The 19027-nt window shown below is 47.8% G+C and overlaps 1 protein-coding gene across 1 annotated transcript in view; it reads left to right on the forward strand.

The window, feature by feature from the left end:
• nhsa (Nance-Horan syndrome a (congenital cataracts and dental anomalies)) overlaps positions 1-17903 on the forward strand; it is a 61854-nt gene extending 43951 nt beyond the window's left edge. The window contains 9 exon segments of the mRNA XM_035521287.1: positions 313-465; positions 1014-1132; positions 2659-2721; positions 6926-7115; positions 8139-8186; positions 10009-10140; positions 10466-13321; positions 13462-13582; positions 13703-17903. Of these exon segments, the coding sequence (XP_035377180.1) occupies positions 313-465; positions 1014-1132; positions 2659-2721; positions 6926-7115; positions 8139-8186; positions 10009-10140; positions 10466-13321; positions 13462-13582; positions 13703-14306 (4286 nt within the window). The 3' untranslated portion in view covers positions 14307-17903.
• Positions 17904-19027: the final 1124 nt, after the last annotated feature.

The raw sequence follows: 19027 nt of genomic DNA on the forward strand, positions 1-19027 counted from the left end.
TTGATGTGCTCTAGACAGTCACACGGTCTGATCGTCCTCTGAGGGTCAGAACTTGGGTCACTCGCTACAGTCTCACGTCACCATAACGACCAGAAGACCTGGCCAACTCCCTGAGCCCCATGGCTCCTCCCACAATGGCTGGACTGCTTGTGAATCACAGGCTGATTGGCTGATTTGAACGGGAGCCATGCCCACCTGCCACTGCTTTGTCCTTTGTCCCTGGTCTTTTCAAAACCGATCACACAGAAAAGGTTCCTGCATTATAGATGCTATGCTGACGGGCTCTCCCTCCCCCCCCCTCTCTCTCTCTAGCTGTGTCTAATCTGGACGTGGAGAGTAAGTTGTGTGGGCATTACCAGTCAGCGTGGCACCTACAGAGAAACATCTTCCTGCCGGGCACCCGGCCAGCATGCGTGGAAGAGCTCCACCACCGCGCCAAGCAGAGGCTGCCAGCTCTCTACCGAGGTGCCCTGATCAATAATCAATACTGATCGATAAGCCTATTATCAAACAAGCACTAATCAGTAATCAATAAGTTCAGCAGAAGAAAGGCGGACATTGCCTTTTTACGGTATTGATCATGTATCATAGCCTCCAGAACAACGGCGCACTCAACCAAGCTGAGCACTACTGAGTGAGCTGAGCTCACACTGCCCTTTAGTGGACATGGCAAGCATAACAACTGGCTTAAACTGCTCAAAAAAAACCAAAACAAGTTTTTTGAGAAATGCAGGATCTTGCTTCTCATCTGGTATCTCATTACTGGACTTACGTAATCAGATCAGTTATACACACACTATGAGGTTTACCGCTGAATGAATATTACTGACCGTAGAGTGTGTGTGTGTGTGTGTGTGCGTGTGTGCATGTGTGTGTCTCTGTGTGTGTGTGTGCGTGCGTGCGTGTGTGTGTGTGTGCGTGTGTGTGTGTGTGTGTGCGCGTGTGTGTCTCTGTGTGTGTGTGTGTGTGTGCGTGCGTGCGTGTGTGTGTGTGTGTGTGTGTGTCTGTAACAGATCAGCAGCAGAGACAGGAAGCCAGTGAGCGTGAGCAGAAGGTGATTGCGCCTTTCTTCAATGTCCCACCCATACCTGTCTACGCCCACACCGTCAGGATCGGGGAGCGCCTCCAGACGGTAACCACCAACCCGTCTGTCTGTCTGTCTGTCTGTCTGTCTGTCTGTCTGTGTTTGTGTCTGTCATGTCTGACTTTTGATTTCCAAAATGAGGGGGGGAAAAAAAATCACCATCATAAAATGCTGCAAAACCTTTTTTACAAAACATTTCTAGGAAGCTTGAGGAAAGACTAGCCTGGGTACTGAACCCAGTGGGGAAGGTCCCTGGATGGGGTCCAGAGTAACACACTGTGATTAGGAGTGTAACGCCTGCTCCAACAGTGTTGCTACAATTAATTAACCGTTGTGTGTGTATGTGTGTGTGTGTGTGTGTGAGTGATGAGTGTGTGTATATGAGAGAACAGTAAGGAGCACACTTAATACATAACACAGGTGAACACACACACACACACATGCACACACACATACACGCATGCACATACACACACACACGGGGCCCTATTGCCCTCCAGGACCTGACTGAGTATGTAACTGAGAAATCCTTATCCAGAGAATCTTACGAAGAGATTTTTAGATGTTTCTTTTACTTGAATATGGATGGATGGATGTGTGTGTGTGTGTGTGGGGGGGGGGGGGTGCGTGGTGGGGTATGTGTGTGTGTGTGTGGTGGGGTATGTGTGTGTGTTTGTGTGTGTGTGTGGTGGGGTATATGTGTGTGTGTGTGTGTGTGTGTATGTGTGTGTTTGTGCACGTAGCACAAAGACCTCGGATGTGTTTCCCTCTTCCAGTCTACATGTCCTGCACAGTCTACATGTCCTATATGGTCTATGCGTCCTGTACAGTCTACATGTCCTGTATGGTCTATGTGTCCTGTACAGTCTACATGTCCTGTGTGGTCTATGTGTTCTGTACAGTCTACATGTCCTGTATGGTCTATGTGTCCTGTACAGTCTACATGGCCTGTGTAGTCTATGTGTTCTGTACAGTCTACATGTCCTGTATGGTCTATGTGTTCTGTACAGTCTACATGTCCTGTATGGTCTATGTGTTCTGTACAGTCTACATGTCCTGTATGGTCTATGTGTTCTGTACAGTCTACATGTCCTGTATGGTCTACATGTCCCTACTGTTGCCAGCGTGTGAGGACTGTTCCCTCAGAGCAGGACGCTAAGCTGCACAGGACCCCGTTGACGCTGCCAGTATCCTCTGCGTTTGTGTGTGGTGTTACATGGTGATTCTGTTGATGTCCCTCTCATGTAAAACCCTCTGTTAGCACAGCAAAAACCAGCCAAAACCAGCCAAAACCAGCAAAAACCAGCAAAAACCAACAAAACCAGCCAAAACCAGCAAAACCAACAAAACCTGCCAAAACCAGCCAAAACCAGCCAAAAAGATCAGAGAATGGAAGGGTTACTTCCAGCGGTGCCCTGCGAGCATGGCTGCTGTGGGCGGCGGCTTATGTCCTGTGTGGGCGGGGCCTCAGGCTCTGCTGTGGTTACCCAGCAGTTGCTGCGCTCCCTCTGTGTGCCGTGTTCATGTCAGCCCTATTCCTCACAGCTGTGCCGTGTCTTGTGTTTGTGTTGTAGTTTGAGAGTGTCCAGTCCTCTTCCACTGCAGAATGCTGCCACTTCGCCCGCTGGAGCAGAAAGGTACAGCGCCAAGCACTCCTATCCCCTAGCCCCTAACCCCTAACCCCTAACCCCTAGTACCGAACCCCTAGTGCCTAACCCCTAGCCCCTAACCCCTAACTCCTAGTACCCAACCCCTAGCCCCTAACCCTTAGCCCCTAACCCCTAGTACCCAACCCCTAGTGCCTAACCCCTAGCCCCTAACCCTTAGCCCCTAACCCCTAGTACCCAACCCCTAGTGCCTAACCCCTAGCCCCTAACCCTTAGCCCCTAACCCCTAGTACCCAACCCCTTGTGCCTAACCCCTAGTACCCGATCCCTAGTGCCTAACCCCTAGCCCCTAACCCTTAACCCCTAACCCCTAGTACTCGACCCCTAGTGCCTAACCCCTAGCCCCTAACCCTTAGCCCCTAACCCCTAGTACCCAACCCCTAGTGCCTAACCCCTAGCCCCTAACCCTTAGCCCCTAACCCCTAGTACCCAACCCCTAGTGCCTAACCCCTAGCCCCTAACCCTTAGCCCCTAACCCCTAGTACCCAACCCCTAGTGCCTAACCCCTAGCCCCTAACCTCGGACCCCTAACCCCTATTACCCAACCCCTAGTGCCTAACCCCTAGCCCCTAACCCTTAGCCCCTAACTCCTAGTACCCAACCCCTAGTGCCTAACCCCTAGCCCCTAACCCTTAGCCCCTAACCCCTAGTACCCAACCCCTAGTGCCTAACCCCTAGCCCCTAACCCCTAGTACCCAACCCCTAGTACCCAACCCCTAGTGCCTAACCCCTAGCCCCTAACCTCGGACCCCTAACTCCTAACCACTTCTCCCACTGGAACAGACTGCTGCTGTGATGCAAGTCTACCGCCATAATGCCTGCTGAAGTGCACCTTGGCCTATCCCCTAACCCCTAGTCCCTAACCCCTAGTCCCTAACCCCTAGCCCCTAACCCCTAGTCCCTAACCCCTAGTCCCTAGTCCCTAACCCCTAGTCCCTAACCCCTAGTCCCTAACGCCTAAACACTAGGACAGAGACTGAACCCCATTGCCAGGGCTGCCTAACCATTGCGTGGTTTTGTCCTAGTGTGCCTCCCAGCACACCTGCGCCAGGTAAACCAAGGCTGTAGGTATGTGGAGGGGTCAGGTATGCCATGGGCTGGCTGAGGAACCTGGTGGCTCTTCCTCAAGGACATGTCCACACATTTAGGGGGACCTGAAACAGTCCAACAGTCCAGCCCTCAGACTGGAAATCTGCTATGCAGATGTTGCCAAACCTCATCAAACATAAGAACAACCAATGTTTAGTTAGGGTCTAACCAGGGTTAAGTCAGTCTAATCAAGGTCTAACCAGGGTTTAGTCAGGGTCTACTCAGGGTCTAACCAGGGTTTAGTCATGGTCTAACCAGGGTTTAATATGGGTCTAACCACAGTTTAACCCGGGTTTAATCAAGGTTTAATATGGGTGTAACCAGGGTCTAACTAGGGTCTAAGCAGGGTTTAGTATGGGTCTAACCACAGTTTAACCCGGGTTTAATCAAGGTTTAATATGGGTGTAACCAGGGTCTAACTGGGGTCTAAGCAGGGTTTAGTATGGGTCTAACCACAGTTTATTAACCCGGGTTTAATCAAGGTTTAATATGGGTGTAACCAGGGTCTAACTAGGGTCTAAGCAGGGTTTAGTATGGGTCTAACCACAGTTTAACCCGGGTTTAATCAAGGTTTAATATGGGTGTAAGCAGGGTCTAACTAGGGTCTAAGCAGGGTTTAGTATGGGTCTAACCACAGTTTATTAACCTGGGTTTAATCAAGGTTTAATATGGGTGTAAGCAGGGTCTAACTAGGGTCTAAGCAGGGTTTAGTATGGGTCTAACCACAGTTTATTAACCTGGGTTTAATCAAGGTTTAATATGGGTGTAAGCAGGGTCTAACTAGGGTCTAAGCAGGGTTTAGTATGGGTCTAACCACAGTTTATTAACCTGGGTTTAATCAAGGTTTAATATGGGTGTAAGCAGGGTCTAACTAGGGTCTAAGCAGGGTTTAGTATGGGTCTAACCACAGTTTATTAACCTGGGTTTAATCAAGGTTTAATATGGGTGTAACCAGGGTCTAACTAGGGTCTAAGCATGGTTTAGTATGGGTCTAACCAGGGGCTGCAGCAGCAATGTCCACTGCACACTTTCATCTTCTTATGTCGCTGCGGTTGAGTAGATAAAGCAAGTGCCATCAACCCAAACCCAAACCCAGTTAACCCAGTGGTGTGGTGTGTGTTGTGAAGCTGTGAGACCTGCTCTGGTGTGCAGATGCTACTCCTCCTGGACTCCCTGCTGGTCAGACCACAAGCTCAGCCTGTGTGGGATACCTCAGGGAGAAACACACATACACACACACACACACACACACACAAACACACACACGCCCTGCATGCACACACACTCACGCAAGCATTTCATAATGACAGTGGTTTTGAGTCTGAAGCTAGCTTGTGGGGTGTGTGTGTGTGTGTTTGTGTGTGTGGTGGAATCCTGTAATTATGCAGCAACTCCCCACACAGAGGATTACCCAAAAACCCTGATTACCCATAAACCCTGACCCAGTATCTGAGTCCCAGGAAGTTGCAGAGAACTGGAGCTTTTCTCTGACATACGAGGGCCTCTCCATTCACGTCTCACTCTCACACTTTTCTATCAGTAGTCTCTCCCTCTCTCTCTCCCTCTCTCCCTCCCTCTCTCTCCCTCTCTCTCCCTCTTTCTCTCTCTCTCCCTCTTTCTCTCTCTCTCTCTCCCTCTCTCCCTCTCTCTCCCTCCTTCTCTCTCTAACTTCATGAATGACATTCTTTCACCCTCACCCCAGAAGTCTCTTTCAGTCCTGCAGTGCACACAGGCCATTCCTGCCAATTACCTCTCTCTCTCTCGCTCTCTCTCTCTCTCTCTCTCTCCTCTCTTTCTGTCTGTCTCTCCCTCCTCCGTCTCTCATTCTGTCTCTCTCCGCCCCCCTCCTTCTGTCATTTCTCTTGACCACTCAGGTGCTCCGCTGTTGTCTTTTTCTTTCATCTGGTTGGATGTCCCCACCACTTCAGCCACGCCCTGCTCCCAGATCAGCTGCAGAGCCGTAGACTTCAGCCTGTTCGTTTGCACTAGTGAAAGCTCCCCACACACACACACTCTCTCTCTCTCTCTCTCTCTCTCTCTCTCTCTCACACACACACACACACACACACACACACACACACACACACACACACACACTGGGAGAGGTTTCCGTGGTAACCCACTGCTTTGTGGACACTGTTTATTGTGAGGCTTTCCTTGGGCCACTGCGAAAAACACACACATTCAAAGGCCCATGGAGAGACTCTAAATCACAGCTCACTTTGACACTGAGTGTGTGTGAGTGTGTTTGCACATGCTGAAGGGTGATAGTTTCAGTAGCTGCTTCACACACTGCAGTCCTCTCACTTAGCTCACGTTCTGTACACACTGTGAGGTAAGTGTTTGGTTTAACTTTTACACTTATTAGCTCAGTGCTGATCAGATACACACGCGCGCACACACACACACACACACACACACACACACACACACACACACACACACACACACACATACTTGCAGAAACTTTCTCATGCTTGTTGCCGTGGTAAACATTTCCCAGGAGTTTGCACACCAGGTCAGCAGGTGTCTGCTGACTTTTGTACAACAGAACAGCGTTCAGCGTGTGAAGAGGCTTCGTCTGTTTCTTGTCATGCATGTTTGCTTCTCCTTCATGACGCCGCTTTTCCCAGGAGCGGCGGAGTGTGTGAGCGGAGTGTGTGAGCGGCGTGTGTGTGTGTGTGTGTGCCGCCTGTCTCTGGTCTTCTCTGACTGTATCTCCCCATTCTGCCTCTGCACTGCTGAGCCGCTTCTGCGGTGAGGTGAACGCAAACTCAGGGTCGCGGGGTCGTCCTCCTGTGACCTCAGTCTCACGCTCGGACCTCCTGTAATGCATGTAAAGTACAAGCAATGTATTTCAGTGATGTGATGTTAAACCTACTCGTAGTTGACTGAGTAGGAGTGTGTGTTCGTAGCATGGACACGTCCACATCTGCAGCGCTGCGTGGCCGCAGTGACCCCAGATTTCAGCCTCTCTCATGGCTCAAGCATGCGAGGCTAATCAAGTCTCTGCCTGCAGCTCTTGGCGCCCTCTGCTGGCAGCCTCTGCTGGTGCGTTTCTCTCATGTGTTCCCACGGTGTCCAGACCACAGCCGATCCCGACCAGGAGGACGCGCTTCTCGGTCAGCGGCCCAAGTGTCCTGTCCCCAACGTGCCCTCCACGCTGGACAAGCAGACCAACTGGACAGGCACGCTTCCGCTGCCCACCCCGGAAGACCGGATGAAGAGCCAATCACGAGCCATAGCTTCCTGCGTGGTGCCCATCGACGTCACAGGTAAGCAGAGGGGTGGGGCACAGCTGCAGGGGGCGGAGAGAGGGTGGAGGTGGGTGGAGGGGTCAGGGTTCAAGCGCTACTGCACTTTTGGGTAACCAGGATCAACTGTCAATTATGGCAGGAAGTTCAGTTTTTTTTTTACACTGCACTGTTTTCTCATATTAATTTTAGCCAGTAGTGTACCACATTATTATTATGTCTGATAATGTAACCATTATGATGTCTGATAATAGAGCCATGTACACTGTTGTCTGATTATGTAACCATATACATTGATGTCTGATTATATAGTCATATACATTATGATGTCTGATTAGTCATATACATTATGTTGTCTGATTATATAGTCATATACATTATGATTTCTGATAATAGAGCCAGATACACTGTCTGATTATGTAACCATATACATTATGTTGTCTGATTATATAGTCATATAAATTGTTGTCTATATAGTCATATACATTTTGTTTTGTCAGTTTGACACTGAGCATATAATAGCTATAACTTTGCTAAAAATCGGTTTAAATTTTCATTGCTCATCTTAATTAAAAAACATATGCTTGGTATTTATATTTAGAATATTGGTAAATTGCAGATGTAATAATTCTGTGTTTACAAAATTGCGTCATTTATTGCTATTATGTACACAAGCTTGATCTATGAAGACATCACAGAATGGAGAACTGTGCCAAGCACAGCTGGTGAACACGTCACACTGGTGACCGGCTGGTGAACACTGTCACGCTGGTGACCGGCTGGTGAACGTTGTCATGTTTTCAGCTGGATATTTCGCTCGTGACAAGCTACGTGCTACTAACCTCTCTCAGCGCTTGCAAGCCAGAGCCTGCTGAGAGATGCTGGTCCAACATTTATGATAGTTTCCAGCTTTAAGCACCGTGCCGCATATCGCTGTGGCACGGTAGCACAGTCCTCCATTCAAGTGAACACATATGTGGTCGTGGCCCATGTGTGTGGGCACGGCCCATGGGTGTGCTGAACTGTGCGCTGTGTTGTTTTCAGAGGAGGTACCCATTGACGCCCCTCCCTCAGAGATGACAGCCTTCCTCAGTGAGACATCTTTTACCTGTCCATTACGTCATACTCTCAGACCACCTCCCCATCTCCCCAATCCACATATCATCAGAGAGGGAGAGAGAGAGAGAGAGAGAGAGAGAGAGAGAGAGAGAGAGAGAGAGAGAGAGAGAGAGAGAGAGTCAGAGAGAGAGAGAAACTGAGGTTGGGATCTTAGGTAATACCTGCATTAGCTGCGGTTGTAGTTCTTAAAGAAGGAAAATTCCATCTGAGTACATCATGAAATTATGACTAATCTGTACTATCTGAATTTTAGGCTTACATCCAGCAAGTCCTGGTTTTAATGACAGGGACTTTCTGGTTGTCCTGAGTGCTCCGTTTGTGCCAGGAAATGCCGGGTTTTGGGACACTGCTGGCTGAATTCTAATCAGTCGCTGTGTAGTCACAGGAGTGGAGCAATCCGCTCTGGACCAGTCTGAAAGTCTTAACAAAACCCACCCACACGACAGGAACGCTAACAGCGAGTGACAGGGATTAGCTTGGTGTTGCCGTGGTTAGCAGAAAGCTCAGACAAAGCTCTGAGGTACTGGCTCGAGTGGATGATATTTATCTGTTTATTATGAGTAATATACGTGAACAAAGCCTGGAATGGCTGTAATAGCCATTTTGGTTTATTTTATGCTGCTGACAGTACTGGGCAGTTCAGACACCGAGACTGACCAGAGCTGCTGAGGGGATTGGGAAGTGCTCACATCTGGTCTGTTGTCTGTTGTAATTCCATGGTTGCGTGACTGCCACATCTGGTCTGTTGTCTGTGGTAATTCCATGGTTGCGTGACTGCCACATCTGGTCTGTTGTAATTCCATGGTTGCGTGACTGCCACATCTGGTCTGTTGTCTGTTGTAATTCCATGGTTGCGTGACTGCCACATCTGGTCTGTTGTCTGTTGTAATTCCATGGTTGCGTGACTGCCACATCTGGTCTGTTGTCTGTGGTAATTCCATGGTTGCGTGACTGCCACATCTGGTCTGTTGTCTGTGGTAATTCCATGGTTGCGTGACTGCCACATCTGGTCTGTTGTCTGTGGTAATTCCATGGTTGCGTGACTGCCACATCTGGTCTGTTGTCTGTGGTAATTCCATGGTTGCGTGACTGCCACATCTGGTCTGTTGTCTGTGGTAATTCCATGGTTGCGTGACTGCCACATCTGGTCTGTTGTCTGTGGTAATTCCATGGTTGCGTGACTGCCACATCTGGTCTGTTGTCTGTTGTAATTCCATGGTTGCGTGACTGCCACATCTGGTCTGTTGTCTGTTGTAATTCCATGGTTGCGTGACTGCCACATCTGGTCTGTTGTCTGTTGTAATTCCATGGTTGCGTGACTGCCACATCTGGTCTGTTGTCTGTTGTAATTCCATGGTTGCGTGACTGCCACATCTGGTCTGTTGTCTGTTGTAATTCCATGGTTGCGTGACTGCCTTCCCCTGCATGGAGACGTCGTGTAACACGCCTGCTACCATCACTTCTGTCCCAAATCCATCTCTTTATCTCAGACATGCTGAGTCACACACTTCTGCATTCTTGTTTTTGAAACAATTTGTCTGTTGTGTATTCATGTGTATTCATATGCGAAACAAATCTTCAAATCTGCGTAACATATTTTATAGACGCGTCCTGTGTGAAGGTCATAGCCAACATAAGAGAGGACAGTTGTCCTTTCCTGGTTTTTGCGATGGTAACGTAGCGTTTCTCTACTGAGGAAAGGAGACTGACGGCACTAGCAGCCCCACAGCTTTTGAGAACAGAGAGAGCGGGACGTTTGGCAAGGCGCCGCGCTCACGTGTGACGCTTCCCGCAGGGGCCGGGTTCGACAGAGAGGCCAGTGTGCGCTACTCACTGGTCCATTCGCAGTCTGTACTGCAGCGGAGACGCAGACCACGGAGACGGAAGGTTGCCGTAGGCGTTCCCAGACGAGGCCACAACGAGGCAGGCATGTAAACACATTTCCTTTTCTGCCACAGGGCGAGATCTGTTTGAATATGCGATGTCAGATTTTCACTGAATATTACAGAGTGATAAGTGGTTCGTCCAGTAAACATTACAGCTTTTCATAAATGTTTTAATACATTTAGCCTGTTTATCTCAATATAAACTATATATGATCTATATTTTCATTTTATGAAATATTAAAAAATTCAACAATAAGTCAGACTTATTGTTCTTTTATTTTCTAATCAGGCACTTGGTTTCTAGGGACCCAAAATATTTACAGTTTCCAGTGCATAATTATTAATGCTGTTTTCTCCATTTTCCAGACTCCGACGAGTCTCCGGTTGCTCGAGAGCGGACTGTGATAGTGCACGCCAGCCCTGGCACTTGTGAGGAGGATCTCACACTAGCTGGCCTCAACACCAGGGACTCCGGCTGCCAGACGGAGGACTTGCTAGCATCTGTGGCAGCACCATCTCGCAGACGGATCGGAGCTCAAAGAGGGCGGGGAGGGAACGTTCCACTGTCCCATTCTACGGGGAACATCTCCTCACTGCCAGATGACTCGGACGGCACGTTTTCTGCCTCCGCTGGCAACCGCTTGCGCTCCCGTAGCCTGCCTCGCGAGGGCGGCCGGTCGGCCGACGACGATGAAGAGGGAGAAGACGAACTTTCCCCCTTTGAGACAGAAGACTTCCTTCCAATGCCAGGAGACTGCAAGATAAAAGACAACATAGATGGCCCAGACGACAAGGAAGCATCAGAGAGGCAGCTAGGCAGACCAGAGAGGCAGCTAGGGAGCCTGAAGTTCAAGCAAGCAGCAGAGAGGCAGGGGCACGTCTGGACGGAGAGGGGTCGGACACGACTGCCTCGCAAATCTGACGTGGAAAGTTGTGAGATTTCATCAAGCTCCGATACATTCAGCAGTCCCGTCCACTCCAACACCGGCGCGCTGGCCAGCCAGGTGGACCACAAAGATGACCACCAGTCTTCCAGCGGAAACTGGAGTGGCAGCAGCTCTACCTGCCCTTCCCAGACGTCAGAGACGATGCCCCCTGCTGCCTCCCCCCCACTGACTGGATCCTCACACTGTGACTCGGAGTTGTCCCTGAATGCGACTCCTAACGCCAGTGAAGACTCTGCAGGAGTCAGTGTCGATCCCTACTCGGGAGACCAACGCCGAGGGCTCGGGGCAGACCAAACGGAATCGTGTGCTTCCACCGCAACCGACATGCTGGACGACGCTGGAGTCAGCACTGCTAGCGAAGGCGAGTGGAGCTGTGCTCAGTACGGGTACAACACATGCTGCCACCCTGACTTCAGTCCTGAACACTCCAGGGTAGAAGAGGACTGTCCCAGCTTGGACTGTCCCAGTTTCACCAGTATAGCCACGTTAGAGAGCTTAGACAGGCCTCCGTCTGAAAAGGCCGACACCGTGTCGCACTTCTCCGTGGATGCTGAAGGCTACTACACGTCCATGCACTTTGACTGTGGTCTTAAAGGTAGCAAAAACCTCTCACATAACTATGCATCGGCGGACCAGCATGAGGAAGAGCACGGTGGTCCGGCCAGGCTCGGGAGATGCAGTCTCTCGCTGCGGAAACTAAAGGTGAAACCCTCACCACCAGAACGCAGCACGTCCTTGAAGAAGATAAGCAGCCACGCAGGAGCATCTGCAGAAACATGCCAACCAAAGATTACTGCTGAGCAGCTCCTACCAGTGTCTTCCAAGGAGAGGAAGTTGCAGTCAGGCTCGACTGAGCCCTATGACCAAACAGAGGGGGAGGAGCCCGTGCAACTCTGGGGAGCACAGAGTTCTAATGACACTCAAGGTGTCGATTTAATTGGCCCCACGGAGACCCATTCCTTCAAAGATGAGGGGGCTGTCCAGGCTGACTATGCAGACCTCTGGCTTTTAAATGACTTGAAATCCAGTGACCCTTACCACTCATTGTCAAACTCCAGCACTGCTACAGGTACAACTGTCATTGAGTGCATAAAGTCCCAACAGAGCTCAGAGTCCCAGACCTCCCAGTCTGGCTCAAGGGTCACCACTCCTACGCTGCCACCCGTAGAAAGTGAACTCAGACTGCCCTCCCCAGAGAAGCTAGCAGGTCTCGCATCTCCTTCCAGTGGCTATTCGAGCCAGTCAGAAACACCAACGTCCTGCATCCCCTTGGCCTTCTTCCCCAACCCAAACCCTCTCTCCCCGACTCGTGGAAAGAGGAAACCAAAAGTCCCCGAGAGGAGGTCCTCCCTCACCTCACTGCGGCAGCACGTATCTAAGGGGGACCTCGAGCTTCCCATTATACCTCCTACACACCTCAACCTAAGTGCCCTTCACAGTGTCAGCAAGCCTCTAACCTACAGGAACCTGCCCGTCCTCCACCAGAACAAAACGAAAGTAGCAGCAGAGCAGACTGAGGCTGGACGTCCTTCCACTGCGAACATGCAACCTGACAGCTGGAGCCCGTTTGCTGTCACGCCTATGGTGCTACGTTCTGTCCAGCTACGCTCAGTGGGCAAACCCGTCGAAGGGAAACACAGTCACTCTTGTACAGATGCTGCCACAAGACCCAAGTGCCCCAAAGCCAGGAAGCCACCACCATGCGGGACGTTCTCCGCTCAAGCCACGTCTCAGGAGAGCTGTGACTCGCTCTCTACACCTGGAGACGAAGTTGCTTTTGTGAGTTTAGCGAGTCAGGTTACTGCTAGAAACAGATATGACAGATTGGCTCCAGCACCTCTTTTAAACATGGCTGCTTTCAGCGCAACTTCTGAGCAGGTGAGAAAAGATGGTATCGTTGCAGATGTATCCCAGATTGCAGTAGGTAAAAAAGTACCTGCTGAACCACACACAAGCACTTCAAAGGAGACTTACCCTCAGAGCAGTGTGGAAACGGACAAGGACCAACCGGTAAGATCTGAGCCAACTGAAGAAGCCACAAAAACAAGGTCCCCATTGGGCCACCGTGGTATAGACAAGAGCGCTGATCTGAGTTTTAGTCAAGTGCCTGATTTTATCCATCAGTCATCACTTGAATCAACAAAAAATAATCAGATCGGTGAGGCCGGTAGTCAAGAAGAGGAATCTGAAACATGGGGTGTTCCTACCAGAAGTGCCTCAGAGGAGAGTGTGGACGAAGGGTCAACACCAGACACAGAGGGTTACTTTAGCAAAGGTGAGTCATTGGGCACATTCATTAGTCCAGTATAACCAAGCACCCTTCTTTGACAGGGCTTGAGTAAATTTCACTTCACATGGCAACCAGATTTGCATTGAAATTTAACCGAAGGTGTGTGAAACAAACTTCTCTTGTAGAATCCACTCCCAGTGATCCTTTAGTGTCCCCCCTTACGGATGACTCAAGAACAGAGGAGGAAGTTTTCCTTTCTCCTAGTAAATCCCGTACAACAGAGGACCTCTTCGCCATGATCCACAGGTGAGCTCCATCTGCATCTTGTGATCAGTAATAAGATAATGTTGTTTGAGTTAGCAGTAAATGAATTCTGTTGAAATAAAAACAGGTTAAAACAAAATTTTCATAACTGGCTTATTCAAGGTCAAAAAGGAAAGTGTTCGGCAGAAAGGATTCTGGAGAGACCCCGTTGCGGAGTAGCCTCAGTATGTCCTCTGCCTCAGCTAGCCCTCCCATAGCATCGTCCACTACCCCCGTCACGCCCACAACCCCGACCAACTCACAGAGAGCCTCGGGACCACTATACAGGAGCATCAAAAAATCCAGCACCTCCAATGAGGAATTCAAACTGCTACTGCTGAAAAAGGGAAGTCGCTCCGATTCCAGCTACCGCATGTCCGCCACAGAGATCCTAAAAAGTCCCATTGCACCCAGAAGCTTTGGTGACCCCCAGTTGGAAGGTAGCAGGCACCAGGAGGAGTTCCCCTCCCCGGTGGTGCTGCTGTCTCCTGAACGAGTCCCCGAGCATCTTCCAAGCCCTTACCCCAAAGCCATCGTGGAGGGCTTCTCCACAAAACCGTTCCCCACAGCTGCGTCTTCCCGACAAGGGCGCTCAAGGATTCCCCCAGCTGCAAGCAGCAGCCGCTACAGCACGCGCAGTCGCCTGTACACGGCACCGATGCAGGCCATTTCTGAGGGTGAAACGGAAAACTCCGACGGAAGTCCACACGATGACCGTTCTTCCTAAACAACAACAAGAACAACAAGTACCTTCTACAAATGATGGTCTCTGAACAAGAACACAAATCCATCAAAACTGAGGCCAGTTACATATTTTTGAAAGGTTTTTTAAAAAGTCAAACTGTACTGAATTTGTACCATTTTATCCCAGTAGGAAAAAAAAAAAAAGAATCAATCTGTCAAAAGATAACAGTGCGCTATATAACTTGAGACTTGATATTTCAGTAGTGCTGTTGCTTGCAGGGTTCAGCAGTTTCACTCCACCTCTGGTTTCTGGGGAGTCTATACTGGAGCTGTTCTCAGTCACAATCAAATCATCACTGAGCTGGAAAAAACAATAATAAAAGTCCTAATATTGTGTAAAGATTAACTGTGAAAGAACACTGCCCAAACAGTACTTAGATCTGTCTGTGACAGAGAACGTTAGGACAATCAGATAGTGGCCTTTTACACTGTTTATTGAGGCAATGCTGAGTTAATTTACTCAACAAATGTTTTTAATAAGGTTTTAATAATCTTAGGAGACCAGTTAGACTTTAGTTAGAACTAACACTCGTTTGGCTGAAGTTTTAAAGGTTTATCTTTGTGGGCTACTATTTTGCACTACTTTTAATTTGTAAAGAAAAACAATATGATTTTATAATAAAAATGCTAAGACTTTCTATATTATATGAATTTTAAAAGGAAACTATATGTTTTAATAACAAAAAACCAAGCCTCATTTATCAAGTGTATCCGTGATCAACTCAGATCACTAAGAGCACAGTGTTTTACACAGAATGCTGGCATCACCATTCTGAAAATGAGCTTACATTTCACAACAGGTCGGGTGTTTCCTGGGGTTAAATCACTATGACAGCATGCAGTAGCCGAAGGCATACAAGCAATGAGGCTTACACTAGATCGTTTCATTTTCCCAAGAAATAGTTAAAATGTTTAAAATTCCACACTACAATGCAAATAAACAATAACAAATATGCAAATATCCTAAGTAGTGAAGCAAAAAATGCAGTTTATTTAATACTTTATTTATTAGCCGGTGGAATGTAAAAATAAATTCAAAATCCTTTGAAATGAGAAAACAGACCATTTAAGGCGTGTGGTAAAGAGCTGTGTAGGTTTGTCAGGTTGTATTTGGTAACAAATTTGAACATAATCAAGACAGTGCTTTAGGTGTTTAACTGTTAAAAATTTCTCTCACGTGGAACACTTCATGAAATATTTGAGGAGTACTAGAGTTATCTTTTAAAAAGTTATAACAAATGTCTAAAGTGTTTTGTGAAAGCCGTTGCTATCTTTCCCGTTAATTCTTTTTTGTTATTCAAATGGATTAATTTCATTTTTAATTGACCGCATGGACCCCGTATCAAGACCGGTGTTCTGTCAGACAAAACCGGAGGTCATGTCACGGCTAAAAGTGCACACTTGGTTCAACCAGAATGTGCAAAATCCCGGTACAGCTCTTTATCTTGGGCCACAGAAGTAACTGCGTGGAATAAACACCTGGAAACATTAGCGCAGCGCTATTGTAACACGTTAGTGATCAAACTCTTCTGAGTCCGTTTCAGTTTGTCCTGCAATACGTGCTGCTTGTATGTTAAATGTGCAAACGTGCAAGATGTTTTTCAGTTGGCGAGCAGAAACCTTAAAAAAGACAGTAGACAGCAGTAAAACTTTACAGGGTTTGAGTAAGCGTAGAAGGACTGCGGTGAGAGACAGCTGGGTAGGAGAAACAGGAATTTGTACGGGAATTCTGCTGATTGGGGTGTGAAGGTGCAAAGCTGAGAAGGGTTAGGAACATTTAAAGCAAGGGTGTGAATCTCTGGTTCTGCAGGCGTACGGCTTTGCAGGGGTCAGTGCCAGAACACCTCGGTCGGATATTCGGGTACTACCGAAGGCCTGAACCCGTGAGAGCAGCAGGTCTGGCGACGCTGGCATTTCTGGGGATACGTCTGTGTGAAATCAAACGCAACAAGCATTCAGAACCATGAGGTTGAGCCCCTGTCAAGGAGCAAAGTCACGTCTGACAGAGAGAAGAAAGGTCTTTAGTGTAGGTGTTATTGTCCTTGTACGAGTCTTTATTTTTTTGTTTTTAGCTTTGTCTTTATCGTTTACTATCATTTAAAATATTAATTTTGACAGAAGACAGAGAAAATAGGAAAATGTAAAAGTTCAAAGCTAGAACTGTAAGCTTTGGTCACTTTCTAAAAAACGGAATTAACCACTTATTTTCATACAATATCCGTTTCATTGTTGGTACTAAGTTGGAAAGAAACAATCCTTGAAGTGGACCATGAAAAGGCACTGTTATTAAAATATTGAAGTGAAATGAATTTAAGACATTTTATTGAACATAAATTTTATTTATAGATTTTTAAAACCTTTTTATTCATCAGATGTTTAAGCTTAGTTCAAGTAACACTGGCTAGGAGACTATTCTAACCACGCTAAAGTAAGATAATGATATAAGCTATTAGTTACATCTTCAGATGATTTTTTTCCTATTGGAGTAGTTGCCAGGTTTGCTGTCCAGTGTCCGCATATAACAGTGGTGTGTACAGGAACAGTAGAACCGCCACTCACACTCACAGACAACACAGCACACTAATCTTCTGTATTAAATCCAGTTAGCCAAGCTAGTCACTAACGGCCCTGCGACCAGTAGACCTACAACTGAGAGACAAACAGATGATCGTGTCTAGATGTGACTTTGCTGGCTAACTGCCACTTCTAGCACATTTAGCAGTCAATGTCTGTGGGTGCTTATCCACAAGCCCTTCTGCCTGCACCCTCTTCCACAGAGAACCGTGCACCAGAAGTGGACGGAGGCTGACGCCTGCTCTGTGCTTCTGAGTGTGACCTTAGGAGGCGCACAAGCCAGCCCGTTTACCGGAGCTTCGCACTGAGCATGTGCAAAACAGCTGTGACTGTCCAGTGGTGTAGTGAAGGGGCGGAGTCAGCACAGCCACACTGTGCGCCATCATTCCATGGTATTGCACTGAGACAGTACACTATGTGAAGTTTATTTGGGGTTTGTTTTTGTTTTGTTTTTTGTACCTAAAGCTATTTATCTAGGATTTCCTTATGAGACTATCTGATAAACAAAAACAATTAAATCCAAATGAATAAACCAAAATAGGCTTGAAGGGTCCTGACGCTCAGAGGTACATTTGTATACTGGAGAGTTTACGAGTTGTACTGGTGCATGAAGCACATTGGTACATGCTGATTAAGGGCAACATCCAGACTCATGTATACACCAAGGAAAACACCAAGGGAAAGTGGGTCCTGGTGTTTATGGCACAAGCTCCACCTCACTCTCACCCAAAGCTTTGGACAACCAGTAAGCATAACTTTTGTGTTTTTGTTTTTTTGTACAGATTTTGTAAATACGATACCTTTTTAAATGATGTTACAATGGTGTTCCTTTTGTAAAATGTTTTCCAAGTTTACATGAATCCCAAGCCTTTGTAAATGTTTGGAGCTGTGCCACACGTTGGGTCTTGTATTTATTTTCCTAAGCTTGATGGAAACGTCCCTGGTTTCTTTCCCCTGGTGCTGGAGTGCAGCTTCAGGAGGAGAATAAACATCACTGCAGTGAAAATGTTGTGTGTATCTGCTGGTGTGTGAAACTGCTCAGTACTGTTTAAATGATCACTGTGATAGATAGATAGATAGATAGATAGATAGGAGCCCCCTCTGGTGTATATACACGCACACACACCTGGAAACCGTTAACACTCACAGATTAAATCATTAAAAAAAATTTTTTTAAATTAAGATTGCTTTTAAAACCATGACTTGTTTAAATACTTGCATGTTTTCTTCTACGTTATAAGGTCTGCTAAAGGGGTTGCCAATAGCTGCGTGATGCATTATAACTGGTGTTATAACATCAGTTTGGCTACGCTAGACCTTCCCGCCCGGTACCGCCCACCCGCAAATCTGATTGGCCAGTCTGGGGGCCGCCACCAACGTTTGTTTCACGTCATTGGCTGATCCCTTCCACGCATCTTGTTCAGTGTGTGACGTTGGAGCAGAAACCAGAGACTCGAGTCAGTGGCTGCGGCTCCTGACTCGGCTCGAAGATGGGGGATGCGCGCTTTAAGAGTCGTGTTATTTGTTCTGGTCTCATCACTGGACTCGCTACAGATCCCGCCGGCGTCATTACTGTACACTCACACTGGAGGCTTTGTCCGGCTCTTCTGTGCGCTATGTAGCCGCTTGGCGCTTCTCTGTCGCGTGGGTTTAATTGTGGTTTTGTAATAATACTGTCTGCATGAAGAGAGCATGCGCAACATCGAACAAGCGCATCCACAACGCTAATAAATTAAGGGATATCACACACACATACTCATACTCACTCATACATATATACACACACACACACACACACACACACACTCACTCACTCACTCACTCACTCACTCACTCATACATACACACACATACTCATACTCACTCATACACAAACACACACACACACACTCACTCATACACTCTCACTCACTCATACATACACACACACACACACACACACACACTCACTCATACACTCTCACTCACTCATACATACACACACACATACTCATACTCACTCATACACACACACAGCACCTTTAAGTCGAACAGCCCTTTTGCGTTCCGCGAACAACCTTAGAACGCCTGGCACGCGCGTAAGCGCACGCGCAGCACGCCACGCGAGCACGCCGGGCGTGGCTTGTCGGG

The sequence above is a fragment of the Electrophorus electricus genome, chromosome 22, assembly GCF_013358815.1.
Source record: "Electrophorus electricus isolate fEleEle1 chromosome 22, fEleEle1.pri, whole genome shotgun sequence".
In the NCBI taxonomy this organism is placed as follows: Eukaryota; Metazoa; Chordata; class Actinopteri; order Gymnotiformes; family Gymnotidae; genus Electrophorus; species Electrophorus electricus.